Below are 16,313 nucleotides of genomic sequence, written 5' to 3' on the forward strand. Positions count from 1 at the left end.
GGATCAGGAAATCATTTGGGACTCAACCTACTTTCTGGTTTGATGAACTAGAAAGAGCTGTTAATCAAGTATTTGCCCTGCTTTTTATGGAGAAAGTCCAGAGCAAACTGAAAAATATGTTTGAGGTTACTGAAGTCAAAGAGTAGACTGTATTTATTATTTATACTACAGGTTTCAGATTTATGGGTCTCTCCCCATTAACGCAGATACAGTAGGAGCCTGGTCTTGTATGGCTGGAAATGACTGCTTGGGATCGTTGCCAAGATGGCTGCCGAGTGGACAGGTTTGATAGGGCATGGTCAAATCAGAATGCACCACAACATCTTTCACACTCAAAGCAGAGAAATTACTAATATCGGAGTTCAACAAGATTTCATATTTACTTTTTTGATTGAAAGTCTGAGATGTATTGATCATAGTAGAGGGTTGTACCTGTATTCCTGATCCCTCGGGCACTGTGATTTTCCATACACAGCTCAGGCTGTTCAGATAGGGCTCAGGGTAGCCAGGAGACAGAATGGTGCCTGTACGCTGGGTCAGATTTCCTCCACAGGGAACTGGAATACAACAGAAAAGTCATTATAAGTAAACGCAGAAATAACACACAGGTACTGGCTTCTCTGCTGGCGCTCCCATAGCCAAACATCTGGCAGCTGCAGTCGAGCGCATAGGAAAACATCTGTAGGATCTGTGTTATGAGTGTGTGTGCAGATCGTGCACAGTATAGCTGCAGCAGCACCTGTACTGTAGTGTGTGTGTGGAGTGTGTACATAGTGCTGGAGGCCATCACAAGCTTGTTAGGCAAGCAGGGGAAGGTGTGTGAGACAGGCTCCTCTCAGGAGGAGAACCCTCAAGCCTATTTGCCATCACTCTTCTCCCAGAGCGCTACAGAGAAAAAGTGTGCCAACTACAGTAGACCATTTCAAATTCTCATACACACACGCTGAACCAAAAATCCAAGCTATTCAATACACAAGTTTGGTTTTGAGACTCAGGTTTAGAACATGAAGCAAACTTGGTGTTTAGTCCATGGAAAATGCAGTCTGAGTTTCCTCCTCCAAATTTCCTATTCTTCTATGTGATTCTAAAATTTGCTCAGTGGTAACCTCATTATCGAGATGAGGATATTAAATCATGGATGATGTTGCAATGGTAGTGCACCATTTTTAAAGGTCTGATGAGACGTTTTTGACATCTTTGGCGATGTTTTATAACATAAAAAGTAATTCCCGATGATCCATATATTAATTCACGAAGGCACCTATTTTACAAGTTATGATAAAAAACGCGGCTATTTGGGCAAATTTGACGGAGCTGCAGCACCCAGGAGACGAATGAGGAGGAGGGGCTATATGACGTCAGCGAAAGAATCTTCCTCCTCACTTACCAGTTTGTTGTTGATGCGACATGTGTTCAGTTTGTCATTATTAGTATTATTATTATACATTATATATATATATATATATATATATATATATATATATATATATATATATATATATATTAATTAATTATGCCTTCGCGTTGTGTTGCCGGCTTTTGCTCCAAAACCCACAAGGATGGGGTAAGTTTATTCAAGTTTCCCAGAGATCCCGACCTGCATGCAAAGTGGGTGAAGCAAGTCAGGCGCACTCGTGACAAGTGGGAGCCCTCACCAACATCCGTCCTGTGCTCTGAACACTTCGATTTGGATTGTTTTGACACCCTTCCCAGCTTAAAAGAATCTCTTGGGTGTGCAGTTCAGCACAAACATGTGTTACTACCATCAGCAGTGCCTACAGTATTCTGGAGGGGGTCCTATGCCGGATCCAGCAGTCGCCTGGGACAAGGCGACTCCTCCAAAGACAGTCCTCCTGTCAGAACATGTGTTGAGAAACGACATAAGATAAAGGTACGTAGAGCTATAGAGTGCTCCGACATGATGCTAAAAATAGTAACACTGCGGTCTGCGCGGCCATCTTGGAAGTCACTCGCTCCAGAGCGCTCATAGAGTACACATCATAGAGTACACATTCATGATAATCATAAATGTAATCATAAAGTCGGCGTGATATCAGTCATGTATTTGCTTGTGAAAGCTTGCGGCTTTCTTGTAACTGCCGCCTAGCAACGAGAGGCAAAGGGTAAAGAGGGTAGGCTATCATAGATTCTATTCGGAAGAGATCAACACATGATTGCTTAAAAATTAGGTATTTTAACAATTTGCATCTGTTTCATGATTATCGTGACACTTGTGTGTTATATAGAACTGTATGTCTTATCAGCACATCGAGGATCTTCCACCGGAGGCTTTAGCAAGTACTCGTAGCAACACTACACTTTACCCTTTGCCATGCGTTGTTAGGGAACGGTAGCAAGTACCCCGATGACCGACTTCAAGAATATGTAGAAAAAATTTAGAAATTATACTTTCCAAAAGTCATTTGAGCTTAGTGTATTGCATTTCCATTTATATTGTAGGTTCTTGCTGATGTTTTTGCGGAGTATGACGCAGCTGCTGAATCAGAAGCTGCAGAGTTTGTATGTACTAGTTGTGAACATTCACATTATTATCAATCTCATTTATTTAAAATCAGATAAAATCATGCCATCATGATCACTGCTTAAAGTACCAGTATTTGGTTGTTCTTTTGTTCAGAGGACGAGCTAGCACTAGAGAGTTCACCGGCGTTTTCATGCGCCATTTCCATTGAGTAGACAGCCAGTGAACCTCAGCGTGTTCTTCCGCTGACGTCACAGCATGGCCGCGAGCCACGGACCCAGTTTTCTTGCGCTGTGCAATTAAAAGTTGGATATTCGCGTAACAGCAGCTTCTTTTCACGTAATTATAACAGAAATCTAACATGTTTGCCATGTTGTATAGTTTATTTAAGAAATTGCATAGAGTCATGTTCGTGTCATCAGACCTTTAAATTATTCGGTTATGACAACTGAGATATGTTTTAAAACAGACTTATTAAGCAGGACGACTGAATAATTATCCATCCATTATCTGTAGCTGCTCATCCTGTACAGGGTCGCAGGCAAGCTGGAGCCTATCCCAGCTGACTATGGGCGAGAGGTGGGGTACACCCTGGACAAGTCGCCAGGTCATTGCAGGGCTGACAGTGAGAGACAAACAACCATTCACACTCATGGTTAATTTAGAGCCACCAATTAAGTTAATCGCATGTTTTTGGACTGTGGGGGAAATCGGAGCACCCAGCGGAAACGGGGAGAACATGCAAACTCCACACAGAAAAGCCCCCGTCAGCCACTGGGCTTGAGCCCAGAACCTTCTTGCTGTGAGGCAACAGTGCTAACCACTACACCACTGAATAATTAATTCATTCAAACTACATAAATATTGTTATTTGATCTTTTATTGACTATCCATCCATTATCTGTAGCCACTTATCCTGTCCTACAGGGTTGCAGGCAAGCTGGAGCCTATCCCAGCTGACTATGGGCAAGAGGCGGGGTACAACCTGGATAAGTCGCCAGGTTATCGCAGGGCTGACACAGAGACAAACAACCATTCACACTCACATTCACACCTACGGTCAATTTAGATCCACCAATTAGCCTAACCTGCATGTCTTTGGACTGTGGAGGAGACCAGAGCACCCGGAGGAAACCCATGCAGACACGGGGAGAACATGCAAACTCCACACAGAAAGGCCCCTCGCCAGCTGCCGGGCTCGAACCCAGGACCTTCTTGCCGTGAGGCAACAGTGCTAACCACTACACCAACGTGCTGCCCTTTTATTTACTAGTTATTTCTTATTTATCATCATATAATGTAACATAAAATGTTGGTGATATAAACTACTGTACATCCTAAATGGCACACTTTGCATACTTTTAATGCGAGCACTGTTCAGAATAGAAATGAAACAATGAAACTATTTACACCCAAATAATTTGCTCAAATGATTGAAAAGAAAAATAATGTGGACTGTTGGAGACATTTTGGACTCACTCACAGCCTGCTTCAGGTCGTAAAAGCGGCAACCAAAGACCAGCGTGGATTAATTTTGTCTAAATAACTGACATGGCAAGCAGAATGGAAACAAAATTGAGAATTTTGGTTTCTCAGCTCACAGTTTTTCTTTTTAAGAATCCACCAAATGAAATTCAAAATCCAAATCCAAATTATTTATCTTCCAAATCCATGCACATATAAATTAGATTTTGTACTTGGCTACATGGCGCTAATGCTAGCAGCATCCATTTATGTGCTGTGTATTCTCAACATGATTGATAGATTAGTAGAGATGCCTTTTTGTCTTGTTTTGTCCTGTCCATGATATTTATTGAGCCTAGGGCTACATAGTAAGTTGTGTTTTTCCTCTAAGCTAATATCTACTCTAAATTTTATTGTCAGCTGCTGAGATATAAATGTTACTTCACTAAATATTGCAAAAATATGTGCTGACTTAAAACCACTGACCCAACTTTTGAGTATTCAAGACTCACAGTATATCATATGAAATTAACCCAGTGAAAGTAATACGAACTGAACGTACTATACGGTCTATTAGACTTGCTGAGGATCCTACACTGACAAAATCTGCAAGATCAAGAAATGTCTAAATGCAAGTGATATAAAGAATATACATGAAACATGACGCTGCATTTTCAAGAGACAAGACATACTCTACACTCAGCAAGACTCCTAACTCTGAGTGCTAGTGCCTGGGGCAGTACATGTGTGCAGTTAGGATGAAACTATTGCCAGCCCCAGGAGTGGTTTCTCACCTATGCAGCTGGGGATGGTGTTGTTCCACTGTGCCAGGGCATTAGGTACTGTCAGGCACTCGATGGTACTGGGGCCTTCCAACACGTAGCCTGCGTTACATTCAAATCTCACCACAGCTCCGACAGCAAAGTTGTTTCCTGTACGTCTGCCGTGCCTGGGCTCTGGAACCGAGCTGCACTGAGTTGCACTGGTTCTTGGGACAGCTAGGAGAAACAAACAAACAGACAGACAAAAAAAAAAAATGTACAGCTTTTGATACTGAGAAATGTTTGTCGCAAAAAAAACAAAAACGTAAATTAAACTTCCCTGAATGCACTTTGTTGTTGTTGTTGTTGACGACAGAATAAACCTTCTATTTACAATGATTTTTCTATTCGATTTTTTCTTTGGACCCTTAACATACTTCATAATTAACAGCTATTCCACGAAATTGAGTCATACATGAGCTAATAGCTGATGGGGCGCATAGCGCTGAGTTAGCTACTGTATATATATATATATATATATATATATATATATATATATATATGTGTGTGTGTGTGTGTGTGTGTGTGTGTGTGTACACCAAATTTCATCAGAATCCCTTCACTACTTTTTGAGTTATATTGGGTACAGACAATAAATAAATAAATCAATAACCCCCCCTCCTGGATCCACATACATATCCGGATTTGCATCAAAATCTAATCAATTGTTCCGTGGCCCATGGCCCACCTTTCCACAAAATTTCATCAAAATCCGTTCACTACTTTGTGAGGTACATTGGGAACAGTCAAACAAACAAATGGAGGTGAAAACATAACCTCCTCCAACAAAGTTGGCAGCGGTAATAAAAAACTGTGGGCTTTGGCAAATGTTCATGTTTTATTCCATACATAATAATGAGATATCGATCAATTTTTGCTCCTGAATTGAAGTTTCTAAAGCACACTTGAGGGTGTCTTTAAAATAATGGAAAAGATTTAGATGAATATAGATGTATCCCTAGATATGAGTAAACCCTATGAATTTGAATTTTCCTTGCTCTTTATATTTAATTTATTTCTATATACACTTGTACTTGGACTCATCATCAGGGACATATACACACGTCCACACACAGAATGAGCGATGATGCAAAATGTATGTAGGGAATGTGCAGGGCTGAAGCACTGTGTCAAAGAGAAACAGTACAACACCACCAGCTCAGACTGTAAAAGCCTGGCCATCTGTTTTAGAGATAGAAAGATTGTGGAGCCGTGCTGTGAGGAAAGCCCCAAAGCAGCCAACTACATTCACTGTGTCATTTGTTAATGTGTGTGTGTGTGTGTGTGTGTGTGTGTGGGTGGGTGGGTGGGTGGGTGAGAGCATGTTTAAATTATTCAGCTTTTTCCCCCATTTTGGAGCCTGCAGTCCTAAAAATGGATGGTGATGGGACTCTCCAGCCTCTGGGTGGTAGATTTGATAAAGCAGCAACATGAACAGCAGCCAAACTTCTCATCAGTACCTTGGTAGACGAGGTGAAAGCCCCTGGATGATGAGTGTCCTTTTGAGGTGAAGCGGATGAGGATCTGGTTAGAGGTGGCCAATGGCAGGGACTCACCTGCATAAGAAGTAATCATTTTATTGATTAGAGTCACAGCCTTCATCAGCATTTGCATTGATTGTCACTGCTGAATTTAAATGTTTAAAACACACCTGAGTGTGTGTGCGCGTGTGTGTTTCATGCTGTATGTTTACCAGAGTTATTCATTTTATCTGGAGAATTTTTGTAACAAAAAGAAACAGTTTATTGAAGTATTTCATGCTTTCATATGCAGTGTTATTCTATCCACATTCACTGGATATGAGCAATCGCGCGCTCTGATTGGCTACTCTACTATGAGGCTATCAGCTCATATACCGTGAGTAAAGAAAAAACAAAATGGCGGAGCGTGATGCTGAACTAATTAAAGACGAAATAAAAACTCTATTTGAAAACAAAACCCCCAAAAATACAAAAAAGCAACAAAATATGGAATGAAAGTATTTGATGGGAAGAATGTATCTTTTTTTATTTTTCAAAAATTATTATTATAGCATTTTTCACAAATTGCTACTGTCATTTCGTCAGTTTGTTAAGTGGAAATTATTTTGTCCAACGTTTTGTATAAAATTTTTATTTATCAAATTTGCAAAAAAAATAAAAATGCTCTGTCTCTCAAAATCCAGTGAATGTGGATAGAATAAAACAGTTATTCCACTCAATTTCATTGTACATGGCTTACTGCCAAGTTGGTGCAACGTGCCTCATCGGCTGTCAGCTCATGTACAACTCGATTTTGTGGAATAACTGTTAAATACGTACATGCAGAATATTGCAGGAATATAGCTTCGGTGAGGTTCAAAATGAAATATAAAATCCCACATCATTTTAGGGAACTATATTTATGGTTTCTTAAAGTCTGGCCAAAAGACAATTCTGAAATTTTGGCCGAAATTCTGTTTGTTTGTTTGTTTGTTTGTTTGTTTGTTTGTTTGTTTGTTTGAGTTGGTTTCCAGAATTCAGTCACAACAATTTCCAACCTCTCCATATATTTGTTGGCTTTTTATTTGATTAAACATGTCAAGAAACAAAACTGGCAGTGTTCCGAAATCATCAAGGCTCAAGTACAAAAACTGCAAAATGACATTCACTTCCAGTTTTACAGCAGCAGGCTATAATTTAATAGAGAAAAGAAAAGACTGTGAAGTAAAGCAAAGAAATCAACCATAACAATAATAATTATTCTTAGGCAAGGAGTAAATAAATCACATTCACACTATAATATTTACATATCTCTAAAAGACCTTCCCTTCAACTACCTGCAGTTAATTTTTCCATGCCATGAAATCTATTTTCTGTGGTTGAGGAAATCTTTTTGGACACAAATTTATGCATTATATCTTTCATCCTTAGATCCTTAGTCTCTCCCCTCTACCTGTGTATCTAATTATTCAGTCAGCATAAGCTTCGTGTTTCAATGCATGTGTGTATGTGTATAAGTGTGTGTGTGTGTGTGTGTGTGTGTGTGTGTGTGTGTGTGTGTGAGAGAGAGAGAGAGAGAGCATAAGATGGGTGAATAAAGAATCAACGTCTTCCCAGAGTTCCCTGGGGCTTAATGGGATTTTTTCTGAGCCCAGATTTAGTCGTGGGAGGTAGATCACAGAGAAGAACATAACGCACTATGTACAGTCATGACATACACTGGGTTACACCAGCACCACCACCTGAGCTTGGGCCATGCTGGGTAGTTATTAGAACATGGAGCTATGAGCAGCTGTCAGACTGGCAGCTAATAATCTGGACTGGAGAAAGGAGCAGGGAAGCCCTGACTGCTTATTTATTTACACCTACAGCTTATTTCCACTGTTCTATTATTATCGGCACTGCTGCAATACCAGACTGACACTGAAATACTTCACGTGAAGAACATATATGACTAGGCAATGATGCCATTTTAGATGATGGCTCCTTCCTGTTTGTACGCCATACGGTACTTGCTTAGAAAGTGAGTATGAAATACATTGTGTAGTGTTTCATGTTTTGTTATAGATATGTTCAGATATGTTATTTCTGCTTGACAAGTGACTGCAGAAAGAGTAGATACTGATGCCAGTATTTGATATTTTTCCTGATATTCAACAAATATACGGTACAAGAGCTGACAGAACGATTGTCTTCACTGACAGCCTAAGCAACACTTTGTTTACTATGCATGATGCATGAGTAAGTAGATTTTCACCGTCTCCATACACTTTACACCGATTTGAACACATGTCCATGGCAGAGTGTGTACTCTACCCTTGATGTCCTCTACGAATATGCAGGCAGCGTTCTTTATGTTCATCTAAGCACAATAGATGCAAGATGATCCAGCAGTAAAACTACATGTGTAGGAGTCATGTCACCAGGGACAAACAGAATTTCCTGAAGAAAAATGCTTGCTCTGAGCGTGTGTCATTGGGAAATGTGTCAGTACTGATGCTAACAAGGTGCTGTCAGAGAGCAGGGTTTTTTTTTTCTTTTTCAAAGTAAAAGCTTTCTGCATTTAACTCTACATTACTCTGCCTGCTTAACTCTGCCTTTATGAGTCATTAAGTCTGTTATGTTAAATACAGAAACTCAGTGTTTTCCTCCTCTTGGCTACTGTGCACTCCGATAATTAAGAATTTGCACACAGTTATTGCTGCTGGTAAAAAGACCCAGAGAGTAAAGTTTAACAGGCTGTTCTCAATTATTTCAAACAGCAATAGAACCACTGTTGAAAACAGCAGTAGGGTTTCATAGAACTATGAAATATATACAAGCTCGTGAAATGTTTCTTACTTTTGAAACTATGAATTTACTCTCTGACATACTCTAAGTGTGGCTGGAAAAAGACAGAGAGAGAGACGCAATGAACTACTCTGAAATATTTTAAATAAATAAATACTGAACTGGTCGTGGCGGCATGATGGTGCAGTGGTTAGCACTGTTGCCTCGCAGCAAGAAGGTTCTAGGTTCGAGCCCAGTGGCCGACAGGGGCTTTTCTGTGTGGAGTTTGCATGTTGTCTGCATGGGTTTCCACCGGGTGCTCCGGTTTCCCCCACAATCCAAAGACATGCAGGTTAGGCTAATTGGTGGCTCTAAATTGACCGTAGGTGTGAATGGTTGTTTGTCTCTATGTGTCAAGCCTGTGATTATCTGGTGACTTGTCCAGGGTGTACCCCGCCTTTCGCCCATAGTCAGCTGGGATAGGCTCCAGCTTGCCCGCGACCCTGCACAGGATAAGCGGTTATGGATAATGGATGGATGGCTGGATGAACTGGTCATAGTTCAACAACTGAAAAATGAAGCAGTATGACTTCTGGAGTAGATCATCTGTTGCAGCCAATCACATGAATTCATTTGAATTATTCAGCTGAAGTGAAGCAAGAAAAACAATGTTTAACAAAACAAACATCAGATTAAAAATAAATGTCTTGTAGCTTTGTAGTACCTGAGATCAGTCTTGGTCTTGAGACAACCTATTGAAGGGTCTAGGAATCGACCACATTTTACTTGGTCTTGTCTCAGTCTTAGACATACAGTAGAGACTTGGGATTTTATTTCAAGACTGGTCAAGACCACGGCTGTGGGGATATCACTAAATTATCTGTGCATTGTCTGATTCATTTGTTCACATCATTACTGTGATTGGATATAAAACTTCCTGCTTTAAATGCAACCAATCACATGACTCATTGCTAATTTTAAATTTTTGTTACTGTTAACAGCTGTCATCCCTCCCCACCCTGTTCACACAAACTGGTCTGGTTCTGGCAATTGACTCAGTCTTGCCCTGCCTTGATTTTGATCTTGTTCTGGTCTGAACCCTTTAAAGTCTTGGTTTTGATACACTCTGGTCTTGGTCATGACTTGGTCTCGGTTTAGTCTTGACTACAAGACTAATGTCTAGTCTGTATCTGTTCAGAGTCCATGGCACTAGTCAAAAGAAGTAACATGAAACAGCAATACAAAACAAAATGTCAATAATTAATGGTTAAGCATTAAAACATAAATGTTCTCACCAGTCATTCATGTTCACTACTTATCTGGACCTTGGTAACCTTTGTCATTTTTTTATGTAATTGAATCAAATTTTACATGAATAACCCTGGTATTGGCAATAGATTGTACCATGTGATGTGAGAGGGGTAATGGGCTGACCTGAGTGAGACCCTGAAAGTGAACTCAAGACTCGGGCATGTTGCGTTGGACCATCGTAAACTTCCACCACATCATTCAGAGCCGTCTGGAAGAAGGCAAACTGGCTGAAGACCACTATCAGGACCAGACGTGTAAGGAGAGAGAAAGAGAAAAAGGCAGTGAAAAAAAAATTACATTTTTGACAGAAGAACTTGTAAACAGACCTCTGAAATCATGACTCTCCACCTCCATGAACCATAAAAAGCATAAAGTGACCTGGTTCATGACAATACCCTTCATCTTTTTCAGTCATTCAAAGCTATTAGAACATGCCCATGACTGTGCCTTAACTATCTCTATTTCCACAACGTGTGCCTCAGCCAGGTGAAAATATGTTCCTGTTTGAATCCAACGACGCTGTGATGCCGTCGGGCTCTCCGAATCACCCAAATGACCTCCACCTTTTATGACACAGACAACAGCATCCTGTGGTCAAGTAGCACCTGCTGTTGTGAAATGAGCTATGGCTGCATTCACAAACCCTCCACCAGCGACTGAGTTCTCATTTACTCTCTTCATCAGACAGAGGGAGAGAGAAACAGCAAGCGATGCTGGATGATACAATATGTCTCGGAAGGTTTTCAGCCATGCAGATCATTTTCAACGTTAAGGCAAATGCACAACTCATAGAAACTTCAGGGTGAATTGTACAAACCTGAATAAAGGCTGATAAAAAGCCTCATAAAAACAATGAGGTTTTTTTTTTTGTTTTCTTTTTTTCAGGATTTTTCTTTTATATGATAACTATTTTAATATACACCAATCAGTCAAAAAATTAAAAACACTGACAGGTGAAGCAGTGAATAACATTGATTATCTCATTACAATAGCACCTGTCAGTGGGTGTGATATATTAGGCAGCAAGAGAACAGTCAATTCTTGAAGTTGATGTGTTGGAAGCAGGAAAAATGGCCAAGTGTAAGGATCTGAGCGACTTTGACAAGGGCCAAATTGTGATGGCTAGATGACTGCCTCTGAGCATCTTCAAAATGGCACATCTTGTGGGGTGTTCCCAGTATGCAGTGGTTAGTACCTACCAAAAGTGGTCCAAGGAAGGACAACCGGTGAACCAGTGACAGGGTCATGGGAGTCGAAGGCTCATTGATTCGCATGGGGCATGAAGGCTAGTCCATGTGGTCCAATCCCACAGAAGAGCTACTGTAGCACAAAATGCTGAAAAAGTGAATGCTGACTCCTTTCTGTTTTAGCCAGTATTAACTTTTTCAGCAGTTTGTGCTACAGTAGCTCTTCTGTGGGACTGGACCACACAGGCTAGCCTTCATGCGAATCAATGAGCCTTCGACTCCCATGACCTTGTCACCGGTTCACCGGTTGTCCTTCCTTGGACCTCTTTTGGTAGGTACTAACCACTGCGTACTGGGAACACCCCACAAGATGTACCATTTTGGAGATGCTCAGACCCAGTCATTTAGCCATCACAATTTGGCCCTTGTCAAAGTCACTCAGATCCTTACGCTTGCCCATTTTTCCTGCTTCCAGCATATCAACTTTAAGAACTGACTGTTCTCTTGCTGCCCAATCCTTGACAGGTTCCACTGTAACAACATAATCAATGTAATTCACTTTACCTGTCAGTGTTTTTAATTTTATAGCTGATCGATGTATAACAAGCCAAGCCAAGAGGCCTTTATTTGTCACACGTACGCTCAAGCACAGACTTAAGCACACAGTGAAATTTAACCTCTGCATTTAACCCATCTGAAGCAGTAAACACACACATGCACACACACAAGTGAACAATGAGCACACGCACATACCCAGAGCAGTGGGCAGCTATACTACAGCGCCCAGAGAGCAGTTAGGTGCCTTTCTCAAGGGCACTTCAACCCAACTTCAGGCCATGGCTGCCCCATGTTAACCTAACCACGTGTATACAGTATAAAATACATTTCATTATATACAGCGTAATACTTTTAAGATCCAGTGTTTGTTCAGGTGCATTGATTCGAATGGACAGACAGATTCTAAAGTGTTGATTCAAATGGACAGCAAACCTCAGGTGGTGTTATTTGTTGCAAAAAGTATAAAGGATATTCAAATGTCCAAATGACTGTAATGAAGCACTTTTGAACTGAGAATGTTCAACCACAGTCCAGGCTACATGTTTTTTTTGCGACTTAGAATTTAATGGGACAGCATGGTGGTGCAGTGATTATCTCTGTTGCCTCACAACAAGAAGGGCTGTGGGTTCAAATCTGCCAAATAATTTGGACCTTTCTGTGTGCAGAGTTTGCATGTTCTCTTCGTGCCTGTGTAGGTTTCCTCCAGGTGTTCTGGTTTCATCCTACAGTCCAAAGATATGCAAATTCGGTCACCTACCGTAGCTACAGTATTCTAAACTGCCCATAGGTATGAATGAGAGTGTGAATGGCTGTCTGTCTCTCTGTGTTAGCCCTGGAATAGATTAGTGACCTTCCCCAGGTGCACCTTGCCTCTCGCCTGAAGTCAGCTGGAATTGGCTCCAGCTTCCCTCACGATTCTCAACAAGTCTAAGCAATATATATATATATATATATATATATATATATATATATACAGTGGTGCTTGAAAGTTTGTGAACCCTTTAGAATTTTCTATATTTCTGCATAAATATGACCTAAAACATCATCAGATTGTCACACAAGTCCTAAAAATAGGTAAAGAGAACCCAGTTAAACAAATAAGACAAAAATATTATACTTGGTCATTTATTTATTGAGGAAAATGATCCAATATTACATATCTGTGAGTGGCAAAAGTATGTGAACCTCTAGGATTAATAGTTAATTTGAAGGTGAAATTAGAGTCAGGTGATTTCAATCGATGGGATGACAATCAGGTGTGAGTGGGCACCCTGTTTTATTTAAAGAACAGGGATCTATCAAAGTCTGATCTTCACAACACATGTTTGTGGAAGTGTATCATGGCACGAACAAAGGAGATTTCTGAGGACCTCAGAAACAGCATTGTTGATGCTCATCAGGCTGGAAAAGGTTACAAAACAATCTCTAAAGAGTTTGGACTCCACCCATCCACAGTCAGACAGATTGTGTACAAATGCAGGAAATTTAAGACCATTGTTACCCTCCCCAGGAGTGGTCAACTAACAAAGATCACTCCAAGAGCAAGGCATGTAATAGTCGGCGAGGTCACAAAGGACCCCAGGGTAACTTCTAAGCAACTGAAGGCCTCTCTCACGTTGGTTAATATTAATGTTCATGAGTCCACCATCAGGAGAACACTGAACAACAATGGTGTGCATGGCAGGGTTGCAAGGAGAAAGCCACTGCTCTCCAAAAAGAACATTGCTGCTCATCTGCAGTTTGCTGAATATCACGTGGACAAGCCAGACAGCTATTGGAAAAATGTTTTGTGAAGGATGAGACCAAAATAGAACATTTTGGTTGAAATGAGAAGCCTCATGTTTGGAGAAAGGAAAACACTGCATTCCAGCATAAGAACCATATCCCAGCTGTGAAACATGGTGGTGGTAGTATCATGGTTTGGGCCTGTTTTGCTGCATCTGGGCCAGGACGGCTTGCCATCATTGATGGAACAATGAATTCTGAATTATACCAGTGAATTCTAAAGGAAAATGTCAGGACATCTGTCCATGAACTGAATCTCAAGAGAAGGTGGGTCATGCAGCAAGACAACGACCTTAAGCACACAAGTCGTTCTACCAAAGAATGATTAAACAAGAATACAGTTAATGTTTTGGAATGGCCAAGTCAAAGTCCTGACCTTAATCCAATCGAAATGTTGTGGAAGGACCTGAAGCGAGCAGTTCATGTGAGGAAACCCACCAACATCTCAGATTTGAAGCTGTTCTGTATTGAGGAATGGGCTAAAATTCCTCCAAGCCAGTGTGCAGGACTGATCAACAGTTACCGGAAATGTTTAGTTGTAGTTATTGCTGCACAAGGGGGTCACACCAGATACTGAAAGCAAAGGTTCACATACTTTTGCCACTCACAGATATGTAATATTGGATCATTTTCCTCAATAAATAAATGACCAAGTATAATATTTTTGTCTCATTTGTTTAACTGGGTTCTCTTTATCTACTTTTAGGACTTGTGTGAAAATCTGATGATGCTTTAGGTCATTTTTATGCAGAAATATAGAAAATTCTAAAGGGTTCACAAACTTTCAAGCACCACTGTGTGTATATATATATATATATATATATATATACACACACACAATAGATGGATGGTATATAATGGCATTGAAATTATGGAAATTTACCATTACATTACAGACATTTAGCAGACGCTCTTATCCATAGCGACGTACAACATACCAAAAGCAGCCTGGGGAGCCATTAGGTGTCTTGCTTAAGGGCACTTCAGCCATTCCTGCTGGTCTAGGGAATCAAACTGGCAACCTTTTGGTCCCAAAGCTGCTTATTTAACCATTAGGCCATAGCTTCCCCACTTCCCCAATATTGGCTAATAAGTACCATTGGTGTATTAGTACAGGTAAAACGTATCTATCTGACTGAGTGTTTATGCATACCATAATCATTGGGCACGACCACTGAGTAAAGACACGTTCTCCCACTGCTATAGTTTCCAGGATAGCCAGGAGAGAGCACGACTCCTTCCAGCCCAGAATACTGGCCACCACACAGTGCTGTGAGACATTCCAATCGAGAGAGAGAGAGAGAGAGAGAGAGAGAGAGAGAGAGTATTAAACACTAATTTTCTGTCTTCCCCATCTCCTCTCTACTGCTCCCTCATTCCACTGATCTTAAATTACTTTCCTTGTCTGATAGCAGAGCTGCTCTTGTGGATGTCCCCAGTGTTTGCCAAAGTGAAATTGCAATGTTTTCTAAGAGTCTCCATGGATTAGACGTGTCTTTCCCTCTCTCCAGGGAAACAGTGCACAAGACAGTACAATCTACAAGCGAGCTGGAACACATGCACTTTCATTACATTGATTTTTTTCTATGTCAGTGCTGTCATTTCTGAATCCTTACTCATTTTATATATTATGTATTTCAAGTATTTCATAATAGAGAGGAACTTTCGTTTACATTTAAATTCCTTCAAAATTACAAATCTGGATTTACACAGTTAATATACATTCACTTGAAGTATTTATAGAAGATGAAGCATTATTTTACCAATGCAAACAGGTTTTGGTTTGTTCCAGGTGGGTTTGCTGTCTGACCCCATGGCACAGGTAAGGATGGCTTCTCCCTCTAGTGTATAGCCGCTATCACAATAGTAGGTGACCGTGGAACCAAGCTTCAACTCTGTGCCAATTCGTGTCCCGTTACGGACAAGACCTGGCTCGAAGCACGACTCTCTGGGGTTCTCTGTGCAAGAAATAAAATGGGAAAGACATTGAGAAAGTGGAAAAGAGACAGAAGCGTTAGCAGGAAACAGAAATGGAAAATGTGGATGATTTATGAATGTTTGTTTCAAATCAATCATCTTGTAATAGTAGTGAAGGGTCCAAAAACAGTTAAAGGTCAGTGTCGGGACAATTATGTTGATGATTTAAAAAAGGAGATCTAATTCAGACAAGATTCAGTCTGTATAAATAAGCACATATGAGTATATGTACAAGAAAAACTAACTTCACACACACACAACCCGAGAGATGTTCTTTATGCTCTGATTCCCCCACCTCTTCGCCCTATCCTGATGAGGCACACGATTGTTCTTGAAGCAGACACAGGAGAGATTGAAAGTGACATTAGGCTGGATGAAGGCCTGCTGACTACACAGAACCTTTACTCACAGATCGGGCTTTGTGCACCCGAGTGGAAGAGAAGGTTTGGAACCAAATTAGAAATCAATTGCCATTTCTATGTACCCATGTGCAAAGAAA

At 40.6% G+C, this 16,313-nt stretch overlaps 1 protein-coding gene across 1 annotated transcript in view; it reads right to left on the bottom strand.

The window, feature by feature from the left end:
• Positions 1-16,313, bottom strand: part of csmd2 (CUB and Sushi multiple domains 2) — a 755,566-nt gene that overhangs the window by 150,887 nt on the left and 588,366 nt on the right. The window contains exons 30-35 of the mRNA XM_060942244.1: positions 15,601-15,795; positions 14,991-15,107; positions 10,431-10,544; positions 6,228-6,323; positions 4,741-4,944; positions 433-557 (exon numbers count right to left, since the gene is read on the bottom strand). Coding sequence (XP_060798227.1) covers positions 433-557; positions 4,741-4,944; positions 6,228-6,323; positions 10,431-10,544; positions 14,991-15,107; positions 15,601-15,795 — 851 coding nt within the window. The remainder of the gene's footprint in view (positions 1-432; positions 558-4,740; positions 4,945-6,227; positions 6,324-10,430; positions 10,545-14,990; positions 15,108-15,600; positions 15,796-16,313) is intronic.

This window comes from Neoarius graeffei, chromosome 16, assembly GCF_027579695.1.
Source record: "Neoarius graeffei isolate fNeoGra1 chromosome 16, fNeoGra1.pri, whole genome shotgun sequence".
NCBI lineage: Eukaryota > Metazoa > Chordata > Actinopteri > Siluriformes > Ariidae > Neoarius > Neoarius graeffei.